The sequence below is a fragment of the Parasteatoda tepidariorum genome, chromosome 5 (assembly GCF_043381705.1).
Source record: "Parasteatoda tepidariorum isolate YZ-2023 chromosome 5, CAS_Ptep_4.0, whole genome shotgun sequence".
In the NCBI taxonomy this organism is placed as follows: domain Eukaryota; kingdom Metazoa; phylum Arthropoda; class Arachnida; order Araneae; family Theridiidae; genus Parasteatoda; species Parasteatoda tepidariorum.
The window spans coordinates 7,175,400-7,203,018 of record NC_092208.1 but is presented as its reverse complement, the minus strand read 5'-3'; the positions used below and the strand labels follow the sequence as shown (position 1 = coordinate 7,203,018).

General features: G+C 29.9%; 2 protein-coding genes across 5 annotated transcripts in view; one reads left to right on the top strand and one right to left on the bottom strand.

Moving 5' to 3' along the window:
• Positions 1-7,249, top strand: part of LOC107453622 (ankyrin repeat and BTB/POZ domain-containing protein 2) — a gene marked incomplete in the record, with an annotated part of 89,464 nt that extends 82,215 nt beyond the window's left edge. Inside the window, 1 exon segment of the mRNA XM_043046411.2 lies at positions 768-7,249. Within this exon segment, the coding sequence (XP_042902345.1) occupies positions 768-1,088 (321 nt within the window).
• LOC107453624 (LITAF domain-containing protein) lies at positions 7,250-24,104 on the bottom strand. 4 transcript variants are annotated; one of them, XM_071180954.1, is made up of 6 exons: positions 23,849-24,049; positions 19,967-20,089; positions 17,636-17,680; positions 14,071-14,121; positions 11,709-11,859; positions 7,250-7,799 (listed from the first exon to the last, which is right to left on the bottom strand). In XM_071180954.1, exons 2-6 carry the CDS (start codon positions 20,070-20,072, stop codon positions 7,691-7,693), a joined length of 462 nt encoding a protein of 153 aa, XP_071037055.1. In that variant the 5' UTR covers positions 20,073-20,089; positions 23,849-24,049; the 3' UTR covers positions 7,250-7,690. The 4 variants fall into 4 exon arrangements, with proteins under 4 accessions (XP_071037055.1, XP_015926000.1, XP_071037056.1 ...); XM_016070514.1 differs by having other exon boundaries at positions 23,791-23,949; XM_071180955.1 differs by lacking the exon at positions 17,636-17,680 and having other exon boundaries at positions 23,849-24,104.
• Between the last annotated feature and the right edge of the window lie 3,515 nt (positions 24,105-27,619).

The following is a 27,619-nucleotide window of genomic DNA, read 5'->3' as shown; positions in this document are numbered from 1 at the left end:
ATCTTTGCTTTGCTAAACCTCGAATGCTTCCCGCTCCCAGAAATGGGCGGTATTTAAAGAAATAGCTAGAAGTGGAAGTTAAACTTCCTAAAAAGCCAAAAGAATCCAGCTTAAGGAGCGAAATGAACTGAGTTAACAAACCCCTTAAATTTAAGCATAATTAAATACTAACGGCGACCGTACAGTAACTAAAAACATGTGTTGACATCAAAGGTCGCCGACAGCTTTTTTTCCAAGAAAAGGAGTGTCTGAGGAATGTGCAAGGAGCTTCCTGGGGAAAATGTCCTCATTGCGCTAACGCGTTAAGGGGCGAGAAGAAAAAAGATGAAGACAATAAAAACTGAATCAAAAATTATAAATTAAGCCGAAAAATTAGTATTTTGATTAAATAAAACGGGATATTTAGAAATTAGGCTGTGACTTAATGTCACAGAAGTAGAACATGCTCTACTATGGTTCAAGGACTTGGATGATCGTTTACACGATCCAAGCTCAAAGCAAAACAGTTTCCATCAATCTTCGTCCAAGTACTTGGATCGTCTAAACAGGCCTATAAACTCATGTAAGTATGATTTTATAATGTTGAATATGAACAATGCGCAGTTTTTTCATCAGACTAATCAGTGACATTCAAGAACTTGGATAGTAATATCCAATCTCTTGAAGAGAGAAATTCCTCCAATTTCTCGGATTCAAGAACTTGGACCTTGTAAACAGGCCTTAAGACTATTTATTTGCAGACTTAAAACAAGCCTATTTATTTGCAGTTGATGGCTGCGGCGAGCTTCTTCCAACTGGATGGACTTCTTCGATTCTGTGAATCACGAAGTTCTAAATTGGTAGATCTGGACAACGTCGTCTCCATGTACATCCACGCCAAAGTGTACAACGCGGTCTACCTTTTGGAATACTGCCAGGGTTTTCTTCTGCAGAACATGGTGGCCCTCCTCACCTACGACGACAGCGTCAGGAAACTGATATTCGGGAAGAAACTGCACAACCACGACGTACTCAGCGGACTTCTCCTGACGCTGCAGAACAGGATTAGAGAAAAAACACCGGGAAACAAACCGAGTGGTAAGAGTTGAAGAATTGCAGGTTTTTCTTAGAACATTGAGGTGTGCGTGCCATGGATTGAAAAAATGCGATAGTGAATTTGTATAGTATGAAAATTTCTGATTTCTTTTTTTTTAAATGCTATGTTTGTGTATATATTGATGTTAGTCATTTTATTGACGAATCCCATGTGTGAAACCTCAGTAGGAAATTAATATTTATACCTAAAAAAAAAAAATCAAGTAAAATAGCTATTTTCATAATGCATGAATTTTTGGCCTTAAACAAAACTTTTTCTATAGGCTTTGCTATTGAAGATGTGATTTATTTGCCAATCTTTTCAAAAGAATATTAAAAAAAAAAAAAAAATTTCAAAATTGTGGTTATTGATTTCGAGGACTCATTTAATAACTTTTTGAAAATATGTGAATTACATATTCATGTTTCGAAGCAAACTCCTTTTGTCATAATTCATTTCTGAGCCGCGATGGCTGAGAGGATAGAGCGCTTGCCTTCCAATGAGGTGAACTGGGTTCCGCATCCGGCTTGCACCAACCATAGTGCTGATGTGAAATATCCTCAGTGGTAGACGGGTCAAGGGTTCGAGTCCCCTCGCCGTCAGGCTAACCATGGGAGGTTCTAGTGGTCTTCCACTCCATGTAACGCAAATGCGTGTTAGTCCCATCGAAAGTCCACCACGGCAGAAAATTTCTCCTAGTACTTGATCCAGGAGTTTCCTTGTCTTCTGGATTGGGTTCAAAATTACAAGGCTACGGAGTTGAACATTAGTTGTCGTAAATCCAAAAACTAGGTTGGCTGTTCAACGACGGTTATAAAATAAAATAATTCATTTCTGTATTCCACTTTTCAAGCCTGACATTATTAAAGTCGTCAACGTAGTTTAGCAAATTGTTTCAGATGCAATAAGTCTGCGAAAGTACGGTGAATGTTTTATCTACCCACTATAAAAAATTGCTAAAGAAAGATAAGGTTTAAAGATGAAGTCATTTTCACAGAATATAGAATTGCATTTTTGCAGGTTGAGGTTACTTCGAAACTTATTATTAAGTTATTTTCAAAATATTTTCAGCAGTTATGAATAAGTCCTGGAAATTTACCACCGCATGAGATAAGTGTGAAATCTTTCAACTATAAGAACCCAGGTTCAAATCCCACATTAGTCAGAAATTTTTCTTTGTGTTCGCATCTATTCCATAAAGTAATTTTCACAATGTCATTTGAATTTTATGTTCGTAACGAAAAGATAATTGGTATGCAGGGTGTTCTGTTAATGCCGCTATTAATGTATATTTTTAGAATCCTTGTCAAAAATAAAGGTAAAAAAGATTCATGTTTAAAATTTAATTGAAGAAGAATCAAAAATTGTATCGAAATCTTACAGATCACTATTAAGGAAAGCAGTTACAAAACTTCCGGTTAGAACTTGAAGATGTTTTTAATAGTCAACTACCAACTCCTCTATCTCCTTTGGAAATCAGGCAAATTTTGTTGTTTTACACAACAGTATTTCTCAAAAGTGATTTAACAGATTAAATTAAGATTTTGTTTTCCATGTTTAGAGATAATTTAAAATCAATATTTCGTATTTATTTTTGAAATTTTCTGTTTGATATGGATTTTGAATAATCTTTTCTAACATCAACATATTTTCCTGCGCAGCAGATAATTTTAAATGACATTCACATAGATAAAATCAGCGCATCAACTTTATAAATATTGTAACCTCTCCTCTATAAATTTATTTGGAGCAAACTAAGCTAATACTCTTACAGCTTAAAAATAAATTATAAATGAATACCTCGTCTTCAAATCTATAGAAAAAGTTTTGATCATTGGGTTACTTTTGATGCCATTTTGTTATAAGGCAAACTTTCACCTAGAAATAACTGTCTTTTGTTCAAACTTTTGATACCATTTTTTTTTATATTTCAAAAAGTTATTCACCTATATCTTAAGAGATTTTCTAAATTTAAAATCAGAATACAAAACTACATGCTTACCATTTTAACACCATTGAAATTAGTTTAAGAAACGCAAATAGAAAATGCTGTTGAACTAATTGCCTGGTTTTTTAATCCTAATAAATCTTTTTTTAAAGTTAAAGGTCCTATATCGCAATAGTAACCATAGTTCGTTCACCAGGAGTTGGCACTTGACTCCACCTCCTCAGACGAAGAGTTTATTTCAGAACTGGAGTAGGAGGAGAAACGTCTCCGCGCTTGAAATTGAGACAACCTTTAATGCGCTCCAAAAAGCAAACAGCAAATTCTTGTCGAGTCACTTACTTCGCTTTATCATCTGTTATTATACCTTTCCAGGGGTGGTTGTGAGCACAACTCAAAAATCCTGAATATTTCATGAGTAAAATAATTAATGACGCATTTCACAAAATTAATGGCTTTATAAATTTAAATCAGTTATATTTTCAAAACAAGAAATTCTAAATAAATTGTATGCAGTCTAATTTAAATGAATATTTATGTATAAGTTTACTTTTATCTCTAATCACATTTATTATTCCACCAGAAAAAATATTTACAAATGAAAGAGATGCAAAGCATAATAATATATTTCAGTTCTAATATTTTTAAATAAAATATACAAGAATTTTTATACATAAATGTGATCGATGATTTCCTGAAACTTCTGGACCTTGAATTTCCGGATGGATTTTTTCCGGAGCACAATCATCTTTGCCTTTTCGTTAGTCTAGCTAATTAAATAATATTGCAGCAAATTTGTCTCAAAAAGGACAAACTATATCAAAAGAGAGAAATATCATCAAATTTATGAATTATTTAATGCTAAAAAAAAAATGCCCATAAAAATTGCGAAATAAATATACAATCGCCAAATAGCCTTGTTCCGGATTGTTCGCATCCTTCTCCCAAAAATAGCGAAATAGTATCGTCGGATACCACGTGATGAAGGCGGAGCCAAGTGCCAACACCTGGTGAACGAACTATAGATGAAAATGTCTTATTCTTTCTGCATAATTCAAGGAAAAGGTTATATGATATACTTTCATGTTGAAAGAACGAACTCTGTCAGAAATATTTTTTTTGTATAAATATTAGGTTCCAACTAAAAACAAATACAGGTATTAAAAATTTAACAAGATATGTGTCAATAAACAAAGTCCAATCACAGTATGATTTCAACCAATTTTAAGATAAAAAGTTTTAGGATAAAAACTCTAAAATAATTTGTCAAAATGGAAAAGTGCTGAAACTAAATTTGTCTTACGTAAACAATTTAAATAAAAAATTAGAAACCAATCTAAAAAAAGGTGTATTTTTCAGATATTTATAATATATATTCAAATATTTATAAAATGCGAGGAATTAACAGAAATTATACTGATAGCACAACAGGATGCGTAGTCAAATCTTCCTATAAAAAATAAGAACCTTTTAAGTATTTTTTAAGCACTCAAAAAATATTATTAAGCGCTACATACATTAACAAAATGAAAATTAATTTTCAAAGACTTCACATGATCATGATAAAATAACTAGTTTCTGACAAAGAACTTGCACTTTTTAAAAACACCCAATGAAAAAAACACCTTTAAAGCCTTTTAAAAAACGAATATCGGAAAAAAGCACTTTTTAAAAACTCTACGCACCACGCATAAGCTAAACAGCAAAATTGATATTGAGATATAATAAAAATGGTAGGATATTTTAAAGATATTTATTAAAACGCTGAGTATAGATTAATAAAATCTAATAAAGTTAGCTCGGAAAAATAGTTTCGTTTTGTAAATATTAGCGAGACCAACATACTACTTTTTAACTTAGAAAACATTTCAACTTGTTTTGAATTACTGTCATCAATATTCTTAAATTTTATCAGGCAAAAACATTAATTTACTTAATGCAGCGTATTTCCGACTGTCAGCGATATTTTCTTTTATTTACCAAAACGTAACTCGAATAATTGAAAAAAACACATACAGAAACAAAATTGAGTAGAAAATTAGTGATATGTGATCTATTATGAAATTTTGAAAGGTCAAAAATCTCGATACTTAGTAATCAAAAAAATTAAAATATTCTATTATCATAATTGACACTAATTTGAATGCATAAAAAATTGCTCGATTTCTGAAACAGCCATGGTTTTTCAAAATATTTTAAATTTCATAAATAAATTTTTCATGGTCTTAGACTTTCATAAAAAAAAACTTTCTTACAAAGTGCCTCAATAAATCTTTTAGATCTGTTGCTTATAAAGTTGATATTTTTGTGTACGCATATTTACTTATGCAATGCATTGAAATGAGAGATTTAAATGGGATGTCACGGGAAATTGCTTGTAAATAAGCTTATTTACTTCATATTTTATAAATTGTTATTTTTGATACAGATCATTTATATTTTAATAATTATACATCGTACAATCTATGTATATCAGCATATTTATTAATCATTTATACATCCATTCGTACGGAGGATTTCGTCACGCCTACCTCAGGATTTGCCCACCGCAGGCTAATTTACGTAAATAGTTTTATAGTAACATCTATTGTTTACATTTTGTTGCAAGTTCTATTTTTGTGCAAACAATCATATCAACTTATGCTATCATTCATTTTTGGATTTCTTTTTGCATAATTTCTTATAAGACTTTTTTTTTGTAATTGGCAAAAATTAATTATATTCTGAAAATAATTAACATATAGTAATACCATAAGAAATTTTTTTAAACAAAACACTATTTCAAAGCATTTAAATAAGAAACTTGTGATCAAAAACTATGCACCACAATTTGTGAATAAAAAAGTTTAATAAATTATCAAATTACTTTTAAAATTTTTTTTATTTTACAAACGGATAGTTTAACCCTCTAGACAAGAGACTAAGCTTTTTTGCTGTAGCATTTTTAATCTCTTTTGAAAATTCTGTGTATCATTAAGAAAACGCCATACCGAGGAAGAAAATTTTCATCGAAAATTCTTTCTACTTCCTTTTTTTTCCCCCTTTTAAATTAGTAATGAAGTACAGGCAAACTTAGTGTAAGCCATGAACTTTCAAATACTGAAAAAAATACTTTAAAATATTAAAATGCAAACAAATTATGAGAAGAGAACTTCACCGTTGCATAATCCTAAGTTATCGTCTCATCATTTATTTTCATTTGTACATTTTAAAATTTTCTTTTCAGTATTTGAAACTTTATGGTTTACTCTAGGTTTGTCTCATCTCACTTTTTCTACACTTAAAATTAGTAATAATGAAGGAAAAAGGGAATTTACGAGGAAATTTTCTTTCATGGTAAGGCGTCCTCTTAATCAAATGTAAAGTTCCTTTCATACAAGGTGCAATTAAATTTTTGATTTAAAAAACTTCCAAGTCATTGTATTACTAACACTAATTAAAAATCAATCAATCTTTTTAATTCTCAATTTAGGAATTCTTTAAAAACTACACTTCAATGCATTATAAAAGGTGTACAACAATACTTAAAATGTTCTATTTATAACAGTATTTAATTTTATAAGTTTCTATTTGCTTAAGTTAAAAAAAAAGCATAACATGTTTTGCTGTATGGAAAAGCAACCAGGTCCAAAGTTAATGTGAATATTTTGGATACATGAAATAGTGTATATTTAGTCTATGGTAAGAACTTCCTTGCCACAAAGTCTGCGGCAGTCTTCTGCTATTGAAACCAGGGTAGCTTCTCTTCACTCTAGGGCCAACACAATAGCCCAAAGAAAAAAAGATTTTCTCTCTCTCTCTCCAAAACAGCGACCCCACATCCTTATTTATACCGTGTTACCATGGTCACCACCACAGTTCCAGACAAATGGCTAGGGGAGTTCTTACTTTAGACAAACTATATGTTTAACACTAGATTGCCCAAGGAAGTCATTTTGACTGCTTTTTAATAACAATTAGGAAAACAATGATGTATATAATGACACAATTTCTTATAATGTTGATATTTACTAATAACTCGTCATATAACTGAAAATATCAAACATATTAATTTTAAACAAATTTCTTTATGCATTAGTTATTCTTTCACAATGCAGTCATTTTGACTGCTTTTGGGCAATATAGGTATTTCAGTCTTTCTAGTGTTAATGACAAAACTAGTTTCAAGTGTAATATTTTGATAATTGAAATAGTGTATTTAGAATAAATAAAAAAAATCAACAATCTAATACTGGAGATATATATTTATTTATAACACTTGAAAACCATCCATCCAATCCATATATACACATAAAATTGTATCAAGGTAAAACATAAAAGCTCCTAATTGTGTATTAGATACATTTCGATTCATAAAATATATGTCAAAACTCACAAACGGCCATTAATAAAAAAGAGTGGCTGCTTTTTTGATAGATATATATAAATAAAATCATTTGACAGTAGGTTTGGAATGCAGTAGAAAAGTGGAAAAATATCTTTTTGCAGTTCTTCCTCTGACTGAATCAAAAATTAAACAAAAAGTATTTTTCCGACAGTGATTAATAGAGATTAAATAAAATTTTCATCGACTAACAATAATTGTAATTCTAAAGATAACATATTTTTTTCACAGCTTTAAAAATAAAACACAAAATATTTTTTTTTATCAGATCAAACTGGAGTTTTGTTCAGATGCGACGAAATGTTCCGAGGTGGGCCTTACAGTTAGGGCAGTTATGCTCGATATCTTGGCATTCTGGAATGCAGCATGGGATAAGACAGCAGCCCAACCAACAACTGATACATAAAAAAAGAAAAAAACTTTAATCTTAAGAGAAAATTATCTATTGAACATAAGAAACAACATTTCTAGGTTTTCCAGGAAAATTTCAACAGGGGGCTTAGCCAAACCCTTCAACAAAATATAAGCACCCTTTTAAGAATTTTTTAAGCACTATATACACTAACAAACTGCAAAATAATTCCCAATGACTTTACATGATCATGATAATAAAATAACTAGTTTCTGACAAAGAACTCTTCTCTTGATTATATTAGTCATTATAAAATGATCAAGAGATTTTTCCGTTGGACATCAGAGGGTGGAAAATGAAGCCTGAAATGGAGAATATCTTGCAAAATGCAGCAGAGTTTCACACGAGAAGGCAATAATCTCCTCGAACACAGCTCAATAGACGCACGTGCAGACTCGCAAGTTTTCACCAAACATGTAAAATGATTGGCGCTATCATATGCTGAAATAGATTGTGGTTGAATGAATTGTGTAAACGTTGAATGGAACAATGTAAATACGTGGCGAAAATCGACATGGTAAAGAAAAAAAAATCTTATTTTCGAAAAGGGAAAATTAAGTACTTTTTAAAAACACCATGAAAAAAATACTTTTAAGGTCTTTTAAAAAACGAAAATAAGCACCTTTTAAAAACACTACGCACTATGTTCAGTACAATTCCAAAATCTATTATTACTATCCTTGTGGCAGAATTTTTTCGAGCTTTCTACAACAATTCTCTCTTGTACCAATACAGGGTACCTGCTACATTTTAGATTTTCGAATTCATGACTTTTCAAGACTAATTTCAAAATCTTTCACGACTTAGACAAGTTACTATTTTCTCCGACAAAAACACAATAAATTTAAAAAAAGCATTATAATAACACTAACTGAAATGACAGGTATAACCAAAACTGTTATATTCTGCATCTTCATATTTATTGATTTTAAACTTAAAAAAAGAGAGTAAAGAGTTGAAGCAATAAAGTAGCTGGGGAAAAAAAAATACCAAAGCGAATAATTTGGTTTCGTTTTCTTCCTGCAGAATCATATTATAAAGGTACTTTTCTTGTTTATCGGAAAGGAACAAAATACCCCCGATTTTTCTGTTCTTATTTCGGAATAAAAAAAAATTCGCCTATGACTGGCTTGCTTCAGTCAGAATTTTAAATTGATAAAATAAAAATAAATAACAAAAATTATGAAATCACAGAAGTTTAAATAATCCGCACTAGAAATGTTTTTCTTTCATTTTTTGAAAGAACACCATAATTTTTAAAGAACATGGTAAAACATTTTATATTTCGATAAAATATCACTGTGAGTGGGGATTTTGTTACAAGTTCGGATATTCGGTTACAAGTTCAGATATATAATTGGGGGGGGGGGGGNGGGGGGGGGGGGGGGGGTCAATTCCATTTTAAAAATTACATTTTTCGGCAACCTAAACCCATGACTTTTCATTACTTTTTTAAAAAACAAATAAAATCATGGCATTTCATGACTAATTTGGTTCAATACCAAAATTCAAGACTTTCCATGATTTTCCAGGTGCGCAGATACCCTGTATAGAACTCCCATTGAACATAAATAAAATTTCTAGCTTTTCCAGGAAAATTTCAACACGATTCTAAAATATATTGTCCAGCAATATTTCAGTAAGTGAAGGTCTAATATGCACAAAAGAAAAAGAACATCCCTGAATAACTTTCGAACATGATCAGATCTTCACATTCTAGGACCAGGTGTGATTGTGAGCCGAACTCAAAAATCCTGAAAATTTCTTGAGTAAAATCTTTATTGACGCATTTCAATAAAATTAATGTCTTTATAAATTTAAATCATTGATATTTTCAAAACATGAAATTCTAAATAAATTGTATGCAGCTTAATTTAAATGATTAATTATGTATAAGTTTACTTTTATCTCTATTCACATTTATTATTCCACCAGAAGAAATATTTACAAATGAAAGAGATGTCAAGTATAAATTCTAGTTCTAATATTTTTAAATAAAATATACAAGAATTTGCATACATAAATGTGAGCAATGATTTCTTTAAACTTTGGATTTCGGATAGCGAAAAATCCGGAAATTAGTATTTTTCCGAGCACAATCATCTATGTAGGATTCACTTTAACGGTTGAAAGGAGTGACCTCAAATATGTTGATTAGTGCAGATATTTTGAGTTTCGAAATTAGAAAAAAATATATATACTTTCTCTAAACAAACAAGCCCTTTTATGATGGTTTTGAAACTTTGATTTTAAAATATAGAGGGCAGACACAATCTAAGGTCCCCATAGTTTCGTCAGGAAAGTAATCCAAAGCTGCTAATTTTACTTATTGCATATTATGCCATATCTCAAAAACGTTTATGAAAATTGAAATTTTTTGCACACAATTATTAAAATTGTTTATTTAAAGATAATTCCACACAAAAAATTTTCGATTTGCTTAAGAAGTTCTCAATTTTCGCGAAAAGCAAAATCAGCATTAAGGGGTCCAAAATTTTGGATCACTTTCCTGACCAGACTATTAGGAGTATACTTCCTATAATTGGGATACTCCATAGATTTCGGAGTCAGAAATTAGAATCTAAAACAATGTTTATTCAGAGGAAGTAAGTTTTTACGTCCTATTTAACTTAAATATGCTAATTAATTAGTGCAAATATTTTGAGGTCACCCATTTGAATCATTTGTGAAGATACAATCATTAGGTCAAAAGTTTTTAGGGTGGTTTATTTTTATGCAGCACACCACACATCAGTATAGTTTCCTTAGTATTGCATAGTTTTGCATACTACATATTAACTGAAAACAGTTATTCGAATGAAATTCTTTGAAAATGTATAATTAGTGCTTTTGAGATACATCATATGTTTTGATGAGGTATTAAAGTTGTAAGCCGTAAGAAAAAAGGATGAAACAAATTAAAAAAAAAAAAAAAAAACAAGTGTTCAACTAAATGGTGGGTTCATTAATTTGGTGAAATGCACCATTTTATTTCATAAATAAAATATAATTTTTCGTACAGAAACTTTTTTTTTGCGTCTAAATAAATGTAACGTAAGCATATTTCAACAGGGTGCGTAGCCAAATCTTTCAACAAAAAATAAGTACCTTTAAAGTACTTTTTAAGCACTCAAAAAATATTTTTGAGCACTATATACATTAACAAATGCAAACAAATTTTCAAAAACTTTATATGATTATGAATCATAATTTATGATAAAATAAGTAGTTTTTGACAAATAACTCATTTCTTGATTATATTAGCCATTATAAAATGATCGAAAGGTTTTGTGGTTCTATATCAGAGGGCGGATATTAAGGCCTGAAATTGAGACTATCTTGCAAAATGCAGCAGAGTTGCACATGAGAGTGCAATAATCTCACCGAACCCAGCTCAGTAGACGCACACCTGAATATTTTATCAAACATGTAAAATGATTGGCGCTTTCATACGCTACGGTTCGACTGGACGCAAAATAGATTGTGCTAGAATAAGTTGTGAAAACGTTGAATAAAACAATGAGAAAAACTCGCTTTTGCATTATACATGGAGAAAATTGAAATGGTAAAGAAAAAAAAATCTCATTTCGAAAAAGGAAAATTAAACACTTTTTAAAAACACCCAATTGTACCTTTAAGGGCTTTTAAAAAAACGAAAATTAGCACCTTTAAGCACTTTTTAAAAACACTAGGCACCATGTTCAAGGAAAACAAAACCACATTTTATAAAATTTCTATGCTTGGCCTAAAATGGGTTAAATCAAAACACAAATTTTGTAATATTTGTATTTTTAATCCATTGTTGCTATGGAGATTCATTTGGGGATCCAGAAAATATTCGCTAAGACGGGATTTGACTGTTTATATTAAAAAACAATGTGGATGTACTTACCCAACAAAAACTAAAGCTCCGGACAACAGCCAAGTAAGAAGACCTGGACTAGCTGTTGTTTCAGTCATAACACGTGCTTGACATTGAGGACACACAATTTGCATAGGAAATGGACCCCACTGTCCTATCTTCATCACAGTCACAACATGAGCTGTCACAACACAAAGATTTTGTCAGAACTTTTAAATCTTACAGTCTAGTTATAGATAAACTCTGGTTTCAGGAAAGAAATATTTATAATGCTAAAATTTCAGTTAAGTTCAACATTCTTTCTTATGAAAATGTTTAAAGCAATTTCAGGGTGCAGAGCCTGATTTTTCAACAAAAAATAAGCACCTTTTAAGTACTCAAAAAATATTTTTAATCGATCCCCCCTCCCCAAAAAAAGTTAATCTGAAAGTTTTTAATTTATGAACATAAAATCAATAAAATTCAAACATATTTTCACAAACTTCACACAATAAAGATAAAATAATATAATAATGAAGTTTCTGATAAATATTGCAGAGAAAGTTGTGAAAAATCATGCATCTTTTGTAATTCAGAAAGACAATCGACACGGCAACCTCTTTTTAAAAGATAGAAAATGAAGCACTTTTGACAAACCACGAATAAAAAAAGCACTTTTGACAAACCACGAATAAAAAAAGCAATTTTGACAAACCACAAATAAAATTTTGTTTTTTTGACAAACCACGAATAAATAAAAAAAATTTGACAAACCATGAATAAAAAAAGAAATTTTGACAAACCACGAATAAAAAAACCAATTTTGACAAACCACGAATAAAAAAGCACTTTCGAAAAACAATGAATAAAAAAAGCACCTTTAAAAAATTTAAATAAAAATGTAAATAAAAAAATAAGCACTTCTTAAAAACGCTACGCACCCAGAATCAAACAAAGTTCTGGTAGAAAATCTGATATTTCAAAATCCAAAGTACTAACAGGCCTGAATATTTTGAAATGCAAATTTTCTTTTCTTTTTTTTTTACAAATAAAGCAATGTTGCATATGACTAATACACCACTGCATTGGTTCTATGAATATCATGTTGATATTGATCAACATCCTACAACATTAGCAAATGTTAAGAAATATTGATTGGTATTCTTCAATGCTTTCTGAAGTAATGACCTACATCAATTGTGGACAATATAAATAAAAGTTCGACGTTTTTACATAAATCAACGTTTCAGAACAATGCAGTTCAATGTCGTAATTAGTGATTTTTTGAAATCCATCGATATTCTGTGCAACTTGGGAAATTATTACTTTATATTTAACCATATTTGTTAGGGTTCCTACTCAAATAGAAGAATAAAATTCCTTCACATTTCCGCAATTTTCAGGTACATTAAAAAAGAAAACTCTAGTCTAATAGAGCAGTATTTACTAGCAGCACGTTGGACTAAACATGTAACTAACAAAAAAAAAATTAATATGTACGTTGATAAATTTTTAATCAATAACAGGAATATACAATCTGAAGTCCATCCTTTGTTCGATCTAATCTATTCCAAATGGAAAAAACAAAGTACAGAGAATGTTGCGCAAACATAGGATGTTTGGAAATCACTAAATCAAGCTCATTAACTTTTTTCGATTTTGGCTCTAAAATGTAAACTTTTCCAATTTTCCGGACAACGTCAAAGTTCCCTGACTTTTAAGGGTAGCACAGCAACCTTGTTTCGTGGTTTTCCCAAATTTATCAATCACAATGAATGGTCCCTTGAGAAATGATTGATTAAGGTAATTATACTAATATCTATCAAATATTGTATTAATTAAATATTCTATAGTTATATTAATAGATACAAAGCGCAGTCTGACCCCGATTCAACGAATTAATCGGGACCGAAAATATTATTCCCTAAATCTGGGATAATTCGTAATATCGGGGGTAAAATATAAAAAAAAATTGAATAGCCTTATGAAATATTCGAACCTCTCTAATAAGCATTGCACAAAATAAATAGAAATCTTACACTTTTTATTCAGGAATTTAAAATGCAGCGAATGATTATGTGTTGATTAGCTTGAAATTTTAAAGCATTCCGTGAGTAAGGTTTGCTTATTTCCTTGATTTCATACTTTAAAAAGTTCTTTTTTGATGTCACGGAGAGAGGAAAATATCCTTCATTTACATGGTGCTGCATTAGGTAAAGTTTCACTTTTTCCAAAGCATCAGAAAAAGTAACAGTTTTCACTAGAGATTCATTATCATCAACTTCTCAGTAGTTATCCATTGTTTCATATAAACCTACTTCATTACCTTCAAAAAATTCGTTAAATCGCGAAATTCGGTATATAGGGGTTCGTTAAACTGGGGGTCTAGTCAAAAATAAAGAAATTAACTTACGAGGGCCACCCGGTGCTGCTCCTGGTTGACCAAGGATAGGTGCTTGATAGCCTGAAAAATTTACACAACTCTCTTAGAAAACATACAAAAAGTAAATTCTAAGCTTTTAACACAAGCTAAGCAAAACAGTACTTCAAATTTACAAAGCAAAAAAATAAGCACCTTTAAGCACTTTTTAAAAAACGTTACGCACCATGTCTGTATATAAATCTTAATCTAAAGAAGATTTTTTTAAAACCATTAATTATGATTATTTAAACTATTAATTGGAAATAGCACTATCTGTAAAGGAATAAGAGAAGTGTTTTTGCCATCAGCAGATATTTTCAGTCAAAATTATTTTTTTAAAAAATTTCTTCAACAAATACAGAGAAATTTGAGAATATACTGGAGAATAGGACATAGTCGCAAATCACAAGAGTCTTCGTTAAAAGACAGGAGACTGGGCGGGTATGTTATTTTCTAGAATAAATCAATTGAAATCACAACCCCAGATCTTGATTTTTAGAATGAATAATTTTTTTAAAATAAATAATATAATTTTCTTTAAGCAGCAAAGAATCTCAGGTAAGTCAATTTTGTTAACATTACAAAATTTCACTACCTTAAACAGCCAAATCTTTCAACAACAAAAAAAATAAGAAGAACCTTTTAAGTACTTTTTAAGCACTATACACATTAACAAAATGCAAAATAATTTTCAAAGAATTTACATGATCAACTAACTTCTGACAAAGAACTCTTTTCTTGATTACATTAGCCACCATGAAAAGATAAAAGATTTTTTCGGTTCGAATTCAGAGGGTGGAAAATGAAGCCTGAAATTGAGAATCTCTTGCAAAATGCAGCAGAGTTGCACATAAGAGTGCAAGAATAATTCCCGCTGGATCCAGCTCAGAATAAGCACATGCGGACACGCAAGTATTTTATCAAACATGTAAAAGGATTGGTGCTTTCATACGCTATGGAACGACGGTACGCCGAAATGCATTGTCGTAGAATGAATTGTGAAAACGTTGAATAGAACAATGTGAATATGCGAACACAACAACAACATACAAATATGCGAAACAGTAAAGAAATCTTTGCAAGTAGAAAGTCTTATTTATCATAGGATAAATCTCCTGATATATTTTAAATAAAACAGAAACATTTATATCATAAAACATCTGATAGTTAATAAAAGTTAAATGGCAAACCTTTATTAAACAAGACATACTAAGCATAGCTGGAATTGGTTAAAACATACTAATAAACACATTAACAATAAATTCAAATACATTAAAGGGAATTTCCTCATATAACTACACAGTCTATTCTATTCTAATTACACGCTTTGTATTTGCATACTATACCTAAAAAGCAGGGATAAAGCAGTCAAAATTAGCTTGAATGCAATAATAAAATATTATAGTTTCAGAGCTTGGTATGGAAAGCCACATTTCTACCAAAAGTGACATTTTTAAAGCAAACTTTTTCTGTGCATTTGCTTCCATATAGGTACTTAACAAGCTTTCAATAATCATAACAATCAGATAACAGTAAGACACAGGTGTTTTAATCCATTTATACCAATGTAACTTAGTTAACCAATGTAAAGATTTCCAATTTTGATGAGAATTCTTCTAGACAAGTGAATATGTCTTTTCCATTGAAAAAGCTTTTAAAGGAAAAATAAAAATTATAGTATTCAAATTTTTTTCAAATGAATACTTTCTTCATAAGCCTATTAGATAACAAAAATGTTGTCAGATAAATTAAATAATTTTTGGAAACTATGAATCAATTTTGCAAAAAATCCGTGTAATAATTAGGGCATGATAGAACATTCATCAGGAAATGGGAAAATCCTAAGACCTATTGGATCAAAAACAAGACAGTTGCCACTCATTAAAAATATGGCTTATTATCTCCAAAGCACTTAGATATTTTTTGCGGTTCAATCAGCTTCAATGTAAGATTTTGGTCTACAATGTAAAAAGTAGCAAGTTTATTTATTTTTATAACTGTCATCGAACAGCTGACCCAGTTTTGGGTTTACGACTACTAATGTTCAACTACGTAGTCTTGTAATTTTGAACCCAATCCAAAAGACAAGGGAACTCCTAGATGAAGTATTGGAGAAATTTGTTTTAATGGAGGACTTTTCGATGGAACTAACCCGCGTTTGCATTACATGGAGAGAAAACCTTGAGAACTAACTGGATGAGGAATTCGTATCAACCAGCCATCGCTGAGATTCGTACCCAGTTGGAAAGCGAACATTCTATTCCCTGAGCCATCACAGCTCTTGAGGGGCAATATATATATATATATAGATATAAACTTCTCTTGTCCTCTTTGTAATATAATTCAGCAAAACTAGGTGAAAAGATCACATATGCTGTCAATGCATAGGCACATAAAAATTTGGAAAAATTTAGAATTATTCATTGAAATTGACAATTTACATCTAGCAGGACAAAACTTGCTAAATTGTAGATTTTTTTAAAAGGTTTATTAACTTTTAAAAACATTTTTAACATTTTTTTTAATGCAACAGAAAATTTTCAAATATATGTATACGTCAAGTCAACTTTCTATCAAATAATTTTGATACATTCAACAAATATTACACTAAACAGTTAAAAAAAAAAAAAAAAAAATAGCACAAAGACTTTCAAGGAACAGCACTCAGCAGATTAGTGCTCTAGATTCAGAATAGTGCTGTACAGTACAAAATAAGTTGATTTACTAGTCTATGAGAAATTCATTTTATAATTTATTATGAACTAGGAATGATAAAGCATTGAATATTTTGTAATTCAACAAGCACAGGCCATTGATATCTAAGCAGCACATGCACTAAACCCAGTGGCAGAATTTTTTTGGGATTTCAGTGACAAACTTCCCTAGCACTAGTATTTTTCTGTAAAATTCTTTTCATAATAACAATTACTAATTTAAAGTGACAGAAACGTTGTGCTTACAGAAGAAAGTATAGAATGAAATTGTTTAATCGTAAAAGTAATATTTTTTAAAATTCTAATATTATATATTAGCTTTCTCGCATTCTGTAGAGTGGAAAAAAGTGCTAATTATTTCCTCCTTCAAATTTTGTAAATCATTACAAAAATTAAAATTCGTAAATAAAATTAAACGGCAATAAATGTAAACTCGCGGATAATTTAAAAATTGTAAAATCCATGCGGTAACTCCAAAATGAAGATCGATGACGAAAATCACGCGAATGGGACTCTCTAAAAAAAAAAAAATGAAAGAAAGAACATCATTTCTTAATTTCAACTATCTTTTAAACTTTCGAGATTTTTGAATTTCTCATTTTATACTTTAAGTTTCAAATTCTAGCTGAAGCCAGTCATTAGACTTTTTGAAAATCCAAAATTTTTCGAAAAATTATGCAGAAAGGAAAAGCAAAATTTTTCGCTTCCCAAATGAAAAATCTTTCTGCAAAAACTATGTAACGCTCTACGACAATGTCGCCTTGTAGTCGCAATTCTGCCACAGGGCACTAAATTTTATCATGCAAGGCCATCTAGCTTAGACACACAAATAATATTCAAACCTGCAAGTGGAGGGGCAGTTGGATATCTGTTAGCATATTGAAACCCTAAAAATCAAATAAATTAACATTTTTTTTTTTAAATTACAGAAGAGTTTCCTCAATTTAAATATGTAAGCAGCATAAAAATTTTCACATCAATACTAATGCTAAAATAAAATTGATTTTTTAAATTAATAGATATTTTACAGAAACTATTGCATGATAAGAATATTCCTCACAAAGAACCCTTAAGGGACGTAAAACTTTTCATTGCAAATTTTCTTTCGCCTCCGTTACGAGTTTAAAAATTTTAAAGAAAGAAAAAGTGAGTATGAGCAAACCTAGATTAAGCAATGAAGTTTCAGTTGCTGAAAAAAAATCTTCAAAATATCAAAATGCAAACAAATTATTGGAAGAGAACTTCTCCATTCCGAAATCCTAAGTTATCTTTTCATAATTTATTTTCATTTTGATACTTTAGAAATTTCTTTTCAGCATTTGAAATTTCATGGCTTACTCTAGGTTTGTTTGAACTCACCTTTTCTATGCTTTAAATTAGTTACGGAGGTAGATGAGAATTTGCGACGTAAATTTGACACCCTCTTAAGTGACCAATAGAAGGAAATAAAAAAAACTTCAAATATTAACAAATTTTTAATTAATTGTAATATTTTCCACCTAAGATTCAAGATTTTATTTTCCACCTAAGATTTAAGATTTGCTTCTTTTTTTTACCAATTATTAGAAAAACAAGACATATTTGAAACTACAAAAGTACATTTCAAAGTAAAAATTAGATTCTTGCCTGGAAATTTTACAAGAATCTAAAAAAATTGTTATAGGCAATTTTACATGCTATTATTTCACATGTTAGTAAAGAAAAAATTTCACAATCTGCTAGATGTATTCAAGCAATGAAATTTTGATATTTTATTTCAGGATGAAAATTGATAAAATAATTCTGACTCAGCTTATGCAATATTAAAATTTAAAATCAAATGATTGATAGAATGTTGGATTTAAAACAAATATAAACATTGTAAAATTGTATTATATTACCTTTTTCATCTATATATCAAGAAAGAAAATAAAGAGGAAAAATTAAATTAATGGATTAAAAAATTGGCATAAATATAAAAACAAAGATATACACTCTAAATTTAAAATTTTTTAATTAGTCTTAAGTTCAAAATAAGAGAAAAAAATTTATAAAAAAACTGATATTGCTCTATTTCCTAAAAAATACAAAAATTAATGAATTAGCTAATGAATAAAATGTTGAACTCAACAGCGAGAATTTGAAAAAACTATTCCCTGGAAAACCTTTTACTATTATATCTTTAGAAAATTCACAACTCTTAATAGTGTATTAATACATATTTGTAAAAGTTTCAAAACACTGGTTTACATTTATATAAACAAAGTAATAAATATAATTAAAAATATGTTAATTTTGCTATAGTTTTATACATATTCAGTTTATATAGATATAGGATAAACTAACCAGTGAAGGAACACTTAAGCTTAGCTTGTCTTTAAAAAAAAATCACAAAAATTTCAAAATTTGTCAACATATCTGATATTAAATGCAAATTATGTAAATATTTTTTGGAAACTTACATAATATTGTTTTAAGATTTTGGTAGTTCAAATAATAAGTAGAAAAATAACCAAGTGAAGGAACAGTTCTAACCAGTGAATAAACACAAAATTTTCCAGTTAATTTTGAGAATTTTTGATGCTTTTTAGGAATTTATAGGCCATACAAATGTCTAAAAACAAGATTTTTCTTGGAATTAACTACAGTTAAAGTGGAAAATTTTACTTTTTTACCAGTCATGAAATGAAAAGTAAACGGGGGTTGTATACAGAATTTAAAAAAAAAAAATGTTTTTCAATTTCTTTCTCACAGTTTGATAGTAGATTCCAAAACATGAATGTTTATCATTGTGTAATCCGATAATCTTATTTGATTCTAATTCTTAAAAAATATCTATGAAATGTTCATTCACTGGGATGTGTTTCTTCACTGGTTGGTTTGCCCTACATAATTAAAAAATAGAATATTTTAAACTAGTGTCGCTGTTGATATCAGCTTTCATCCGAGTTCATTACGCCCTATTCTGCATTACTTATTTGTATTTCAGCACAAAATCATCTCTTCTTTGATTTAATTTTGCAATTATGAATAAAAACAGCATTGACACCCACTGTCTACTTATTTTAAATCTGATTAAAAATAACATTTAACTTTATAAATATTTAAACAAATAAAAATCGATCAAGAATAATTACTATATCACATAACTAAAGGCAAGAAGGTATTTAAATGAGTTATTGAAAAATATTTACCATCGCCGCCCGGATAAGGGGCTTGCGTGTAGGCAGGGGGTGGATCATTAGGCATGTAAGGAGGTGGTACTTGAGGTGGTGCTGACATGCCCCCTTTTTCTGCCATACTTAGTAGAATGTATACTAAAAGAAGTGGATATTAAATGCAATATTCAATCACAGAAGAATAGAAAATTTTAATAAAACTATTTTAAGAGAATAAAACACTTCTATTCATAGCTTGAAGTTAAAAGCTGTGTTTGTTTCGAATAATAGTTAGCTTTTATAAAGTGAGCTGTAAAAGATCTCTAAACTTAAAAACCTGAAATAAATAAAAAATGATTAAAGAAAGAAACAAACAGCATGTTTAATTAACGTTTAAAAGTTCCTATCACAAAGGAGGAACAAAAAAAACTCTATAAAAATAAGCTTTTTCCAATTGAAGAAGAAAAAACTATATAAAAAAAATCTATAGTTAAAATAATTCTGTTTTTATAGATTATAATTGCTATAGTCTAGCTATACTATTACTCATTATTACATATGTCTAGCAATATATATATATATATATATATAATTACAAAAGTCATGTCAAAAAAACCTTTTTGACATAGTTTTTGAAAAGTGTCAAAAACTGAAAACTTTTGTATAAAGATAATTATTAGCTATTACAAACAGGAAGTATTTATAAAAAACATACATAATACAAGTGATCAACCAATTATGACACTGAATTTTTTAACACATAATTTTTTGTTCTGACAATTTCTGAAAAAGCAAATTTTAGTGTAGATTAGTGTAAAGTTACAATTTATCCAACGTGTTAATTTCTTTTACTCAAGAAAAAAAATACAAAAACATTTATCTTATAAAAAATCATGTAACAATTATTTATTATATGTAAAATCAATATTCATTTATTTCCATTTTCACTCCTTTCCCAGAAGCATGCAATTACAAGGTAGTTTTGAGGTCCTCTGTACTAACTTTCGAGTCTTGCATGAATATTACCAAAATTTGAAACAAATTTTTCAATTGACGATGAGCTACATAAAATTAGGAGGTAGGCCTATGATAGCTATTATAACATAATGAAAGGAGATTCAATTAGGAAATTTATTCTAATAACTGTACAAAAAACTGATAGTAACTTAATTAAACCCTTGAATTGATCGATTGAAAAAATTATTAACTCATTTAAACAAACATTTATATTTTTTGTAAATTATAATTAGTTTACTAGTCAGAGATAACATATCACGATTTATTGGAAATATTCATGTTAATTTGATTTTCAATTAAATTTTAAAAATCTCAAATTAAACTTTCTTTATAATGAAATTTAACAAAAATTTAAATTTTTTAAATTAATGGCCCCTCTAATAAACTTGTATTCTAACTAATAAATACACAAATTGAGATACGTTTTTTACCAAGGAAAAAATTTGCAGAGAGATATTTTTTAACAATAAACCATTTTGTAGGAATTTTTTTAGAATAAAAATTTTCCCATGGCTGCCTGCATTTTCCCCAAAACCTTGTTTGCACCATCAAATATATTCTGCTCCTCTGTATATAAGTAATAGCAAATATAGAGAATCAAAAATAAATTTTACAACACGAGATCAGACAATTATTGACCTTTGTGGTTTCAAATAAATAAAATGAATAGGTAGAATAATAAATTGATAATAATTAACAACTCACAGTTAATATCTATAATATAAATAGTTATAATATAGCAAATAATATTGATCTTAAAGTATTAAGGAAATAATTTGTGCGTCCCCTCCCAACAAAATGCGAGAATATCCCCCATGATATTAGAATAAAAAATTATTACTTGTTCAATTAAAAAAATTATATAGTTTAAAAAAACAAAATTCACATTATATTTGTTATTTTAAATTAGTAACATACAAGTCTGTTATTAAAAGCATCTGGCAGAAAGACAGTAGTGCTAGAGATTTATGTAGCAGATACTTAAAAAAAAATTCTGTCATAGTGGTTTCAATAACAGTTATATTTTTTATACATGATATACACAATATAAATCATAATATAGTAGCATATAATATAAGTATTGTGCATGATCTAATAAAATGTCCCCTATGACAAAAAAGAAACTTGCCCTAGGTTTTTTTGACAGATTCTGATAGTAGTTTCAGACAGGTTTTTAACACTTTTAGACAGGTTTTTGATGTGTCATGTCAAAAACCAGTTTTTGAAATCAAAAACTCAATTCTGAAATACATGATGTACATTATAGTGAGTAAATATAGCAATATATGCAAACGTATTGTGGAGCCTTTCTACTTAAAAATTTTAAACTTTCAAAATTTCATAAAGTGAAATAATAATTCTGCCAAATTATTTGTACAATACCAAAACTTAGCTGGTAGTGATAATGCTATAGTCACATCACAACTTAATAACTAATATTTTTAAACAGAGTTAGCAAGCCTTTTAAGCATGGTGGTCAAAACCAAGAATCTTTTACGGATATAGTATTTACATTTTATTTTAATTTTCAATTAATTAATGATTAAGTAAAAAGTATCTTCATTAAATTTTTAAAAGAGTTATAAAGGATATTAGGCAAAAAATTACTTAAGACAACAGATAAAAAAAATTTTTTTTTTCCTATATGATTATATGTTTATTTCATTATTTTAACTATCAAAACACTTCATGCATTACATGCTGAAAATTCCGAGGACTTCCTTTTTTTATTTTTATTGCTCTAGAATTCTTTTGTAAAATCTTCCAGTAAGAAATTATATATACATAAAAAATCAAATCAAATTAAAAACTTTCAATCTTCAAAGCAAAAATGATAATTGACAGTATAGTAAAATACTTATATAAACATACTACCTGGCAAAAATGTTATAATAATAAAACATATCTTGCTAAAAAACTTGTTTGCATCATAGCATAAGGACATGAAGTAAGTCTTTTTTGGTTTTTACTAGCAAACCTATCATGTTTAATAGCTTTTTTTGAAGTCAAAAAACCACTTTTTGACAACAAAAACCTATCCCTACTTACAATATATACTATAATACTAATAAACAATTTGATAAATTTTTGTAAGATTCTTGTCTGACTTGCCTGGTATTCAATGTTATTTTTTTTTAATTTATGCTGCATTTTAAGAGATTGTTAATTAAAAAGCACAATAAACTAATATTAATAGGCAACATTATTGATAGACAATTCATACTGATTTGTATAATTGTAAGCTTTCTTTTTCTCTATAATTTAAGAGACCTCCATAATGCAGACGTACTGAATGAAATATAAAATTAAACGACTCAGATAAACACATCAAAGCATTAGTTTTTTTTGTTTAAACAGATGGTCACTAAGAAAATGCTCGTTCAAATAAATAACTTAAGATTTGTAAATTCCACAGGAGAATCTTATAAAATGAAAAATATTGAAGTTAAAATATTAAAGAAAAGATTATATAAATGGAGTGAATCTCAATACAATATGTATGGGAGAATTGTTTTTATATAAACGCACATATTGTTTATAATGACGGAACTCGAACATGGATGACTCATAAAATAAACAAACATGAGAAGCAAGATTTAAACAACCACAATTTATAATTCGACGAGGGAAAATATTATATCCAAACAAAAGGAAAGCTATTATCAACATTTAAAATATTTCAAACCTGATAAGTATTACATAACCCTCTGAAAAAAGTTCAATATTAAAGTAAACAATAAGTTTTTGTTTACAAAACAATAAGTAAACACGGAATATGAGGGGGATATAATCAATACGAAATATTATGAAACACTTTTAGAAATTCTTATTAAACTACTTACCTTTTAAACAATAGCAAACTGACTTGAAAAGGGCTTGTAATTTTAAGCAAATACTCACCTAGCAATCGAATAAATAAATGTAATGAATAAAGTATGACACTCCTATGACTTTCACTTCACTTGTCATGACGAAAAAGATTGACAGTTACGCATATGTAGGCAACTTCCGGTTTAGTTCGAATAAGTTTTATTTTTACTATAACAATTTTCTGTTGCAGCATGCTCAACTGACCAGTCAGAGAGAAAGTTGATACTTTCTCCACCTGGTTTAAGGCAGCATTCTTATTTTACATAGTTGTCGCAACTCTGAAGATGAAAGATTTTCACCCCACCCAAAACTGACCAATCAGGTTCCCTTATTGTCTCGACGGTGATCAGAAGCGCATCAAACGCATTTGGCGAGAATGCTCCGCAGCACCAATATGATGCATTTTAAAATTACGTTGAAATAAAATGAGTTGGGCAGGGATAGTCTGGTCGGTAAGGCGCTGGGCCCATGACCGAGAGTTCGTGGGTTTGAACCCCGCCGACCGAAGACTCTCCGTGTAGTAGACTGGCTGATGCACGTTAAATCTGTCGAGTCGCAAAAGGCCCAAATGTTCCCATAACAAATCAACACCTCTGCGGGTACTGGATTGGAGATCAATCGTTCTCTGATTCAGGTGAAAAATTATGATCTGTGGATGAATGAATGGACGCATGAATGGGTCCGCACTATAAACGGGTGCGACGTATGGAGTGGAAGAAGTCGAATTCTTGGATCGAATTCTTGCTCGAATTTTATTCCAACAATAAAATGAGTTTAGTTAGGAGTTTAGATATACAAAGAATTCAAGTGATATTAATATCCTGTTACTACTATCAAGGAAAGAAAGTTAAAAAGTTCAGAAAACCGGTTTAAGAAAACCGTAAATGTACCTTAAAAAAGCTTAAACCTGTTGGTGGAAACAGATTATTAGGAAGCATTCTTATTACTTGCAGTTGCTGAACTTTAGATCACCATCGACTGATAAAGAGAATCTGATTGATGAGTTTTTCTCTAGGTAAAATGTAGTTCACTCAGAAAGTTTACAAATTCGCTTGACGGCTATCGGAGATGCGTAAGCCACAGGCAGTGATAAAAGAGCTTGGAACCTAGAATTTGTTGCAATGTCTAAAACCATTTTCATTGCATTCGATTTACATACCTGCAATCGCCGTCAAAGGAAGAAAGGCTAGAATTCAGTCTTGTGATGATTAGCTCTTTTTGCCGCACGGTTTTTTTTCCATCTATACTTGCAAGTTGCTTTTCATTGCGAATTATCTTTCAACATCATAACTAATTTAAAAATAAAAGTAGATGAAAGTGAATTCAGGCAAGCCTAGAGAATGCTATAGAGTTTCAAATACTGGAAAGTAATTTTCAAAATATCAAAATAAAAACAAATTATGAGAGGATAATTTAGTATTACGTAATCAGAAAGGATAGGCTATCCTGGCCGAGCAGCATCACCGGCCAAATGCTCTGTATTTGAGGAAATCTTCATGCTGTTTGTGTGTCCTTTTTTGATTTGAACTCTTTTTCTCTCTGTCTCTACTTCCCAAAGGTTTACAAACCGTACTTATGTAATTGAGCACACGAGCTTGCATGTATGCATCATACCAATAAATAAATACCAATAATTTGCTTGAATTTTGATATTTAGAATTTTTTTTTTCAGCAATTGAAACATCATGGCCTACTCTAGATTTGCATGAGTTTGCTTTCTCTATACCTTAAATTTCGAATTAGTTATAGAGGAGAAACAGAATTTGTTATGAAAAGTTACTCTTGCGGTATAGAGTCCTCTTAACATCAGAAATGGTGAAAATTTGACAAGCTTTTTATCAGGCTTATGACGTTAGAAGACTGCTTTCAGGTGCTCTTTTTTCAGTCCTAGCGTGCAAGGTCAGTCAACGCTTAATTCTGTTTCTGCACAAAATGAGCCCCCACGTGAAGTCTATAATTGATTACTAATGCCTGGTGATTTGGCAGTTGTTTTTCATATTTTTATTCGATTTAGATTTGTGCTATTTTTAACTGAAGCCAAAGAAAACCCTGTTAAGCTCTTTAGTACCACTTATGCACCATTAATGCAGATTAAAACAATTTTTTTTAATCAAGTTTAGCATTATTTATTCTGCTCTTAATTAAAAATTTATAGCTACGATGCATAGTAAATTTTTATTCGAAACGATTGTTAAAATGTTTTTTAATAATGCACTTTTCTGACAAATAAAAGCTTTAACTTACCCTAGTTGGTTTTTTGGTTAGTATATTTTAAGACTGGTGTTTGCGGCACATTGCTTTAACACTATGTTCGCCACTGATGCATTCCCTAAAGAAATTCGCACCACCAGTGAGATCGACTTGTTGTGTGAGGTGTTATAGATTAATGAAGGTGCTCTGTACCCTCACTAATAAAGTCGATTGCTGTTAGCTTGTCGATCTTGTCAGAGGGTTAAAACACAAATATTTTAAAGTCGTTTTATTCGGTGATATTAAATTCCATTATTTCGAAATTAAATCGTTTGCTTTTTCTTTAATGGAGTTAATGGAGTTCCTTTTTTAAATAATCAAGAGAGAATCCAATCGAAAGAACTTCAAATAAGAATTTTTTTTATTTTACGTCAGTGTTAGTGATGTGTTGATATAAGTCCCACGAAATAGGAATTTTGAAAATAAATACAAAACGTAACTTTGACAATTTTTCTCGCTCACTTAAGCCAACGTCAATTTAAAAGATCCCTAAAAAACACAGCGAAGAAAACAAAATTCGCGATCGAAATGAACTATAGGTGGCGTCTGGCCGAATTCTTTACTTATGGCAACACCCTGCATGCTTTCACCATTAGCGTGTGGACAGTCATAGAGGTGAGATCTACGTCTGAATACATTCTATTTTTAAAATTAATTAAAAATTTAAGATTTTCGAGTCAACTATTTTTGGAAAGCTTAGAAATGTTTCTGAAATGTAGAATAGTGGAAATTATTTGATATGTGGGAGGAAATCCTAATGCACGATCAATTATTGAAACAGAGCGACTTGTGGATGCTGACCATTTTACACAGCCAGGTGTAAAAGAAAGAAACGGTACGCAGATAAAGCTTTTCGCACTTTGTATGCAAACTTCAGCTCTACGTAAAGATCCCCATCCAATTGAAGGAGAATTCAGCATTGCAGGCGATAATCTAATCGTTAAAAAACTTTCCTGTTCTTGTGTTGTTTTTTTAAAAGTTTTGTATGTATATAATGCGCATTGCTGTGAAATTTTATTATTGTAGTGAGCTACCTAAAGCTTATATTTGGGATATATCCTATCGTTTTGCTAAGCGTGTGAGCTTATATATGTTTGATTTATCGTTGTACCGAAAGAATGTAAATGCATAAATCTACACTGGTTATCATAAATTAAGGAAAATTCACAAAAATCGCGATAACTCAAGAAATTACACATGGAATTTTATGAAACTTACCCACAATATACAACACATAGTAAGGTATTAAACAACATAAAAAGAAATTATCAGACATTAATAGTAGTATAGAAATTAGCACATGTATAAAATAAACAAATTGGAAGTATCGGTTTGCAATAGAAAAAGTACCTTTAATATGGAATATGATTGCCTCTAGAAGCAATACAGCACAAACAGCGATGTGTGATGCTTTCAATTATGCGGTCTATCAGTTCAATAGGAAGTGAGAGCCATTGCTCTTGTAAAGCAGTTGCAAGCGTGGCAAGGGTCTGAGGGGGCGGATTGATGGCAGATACACGCCTCCCTAGAGCATCCCAAACGTGCTCGATA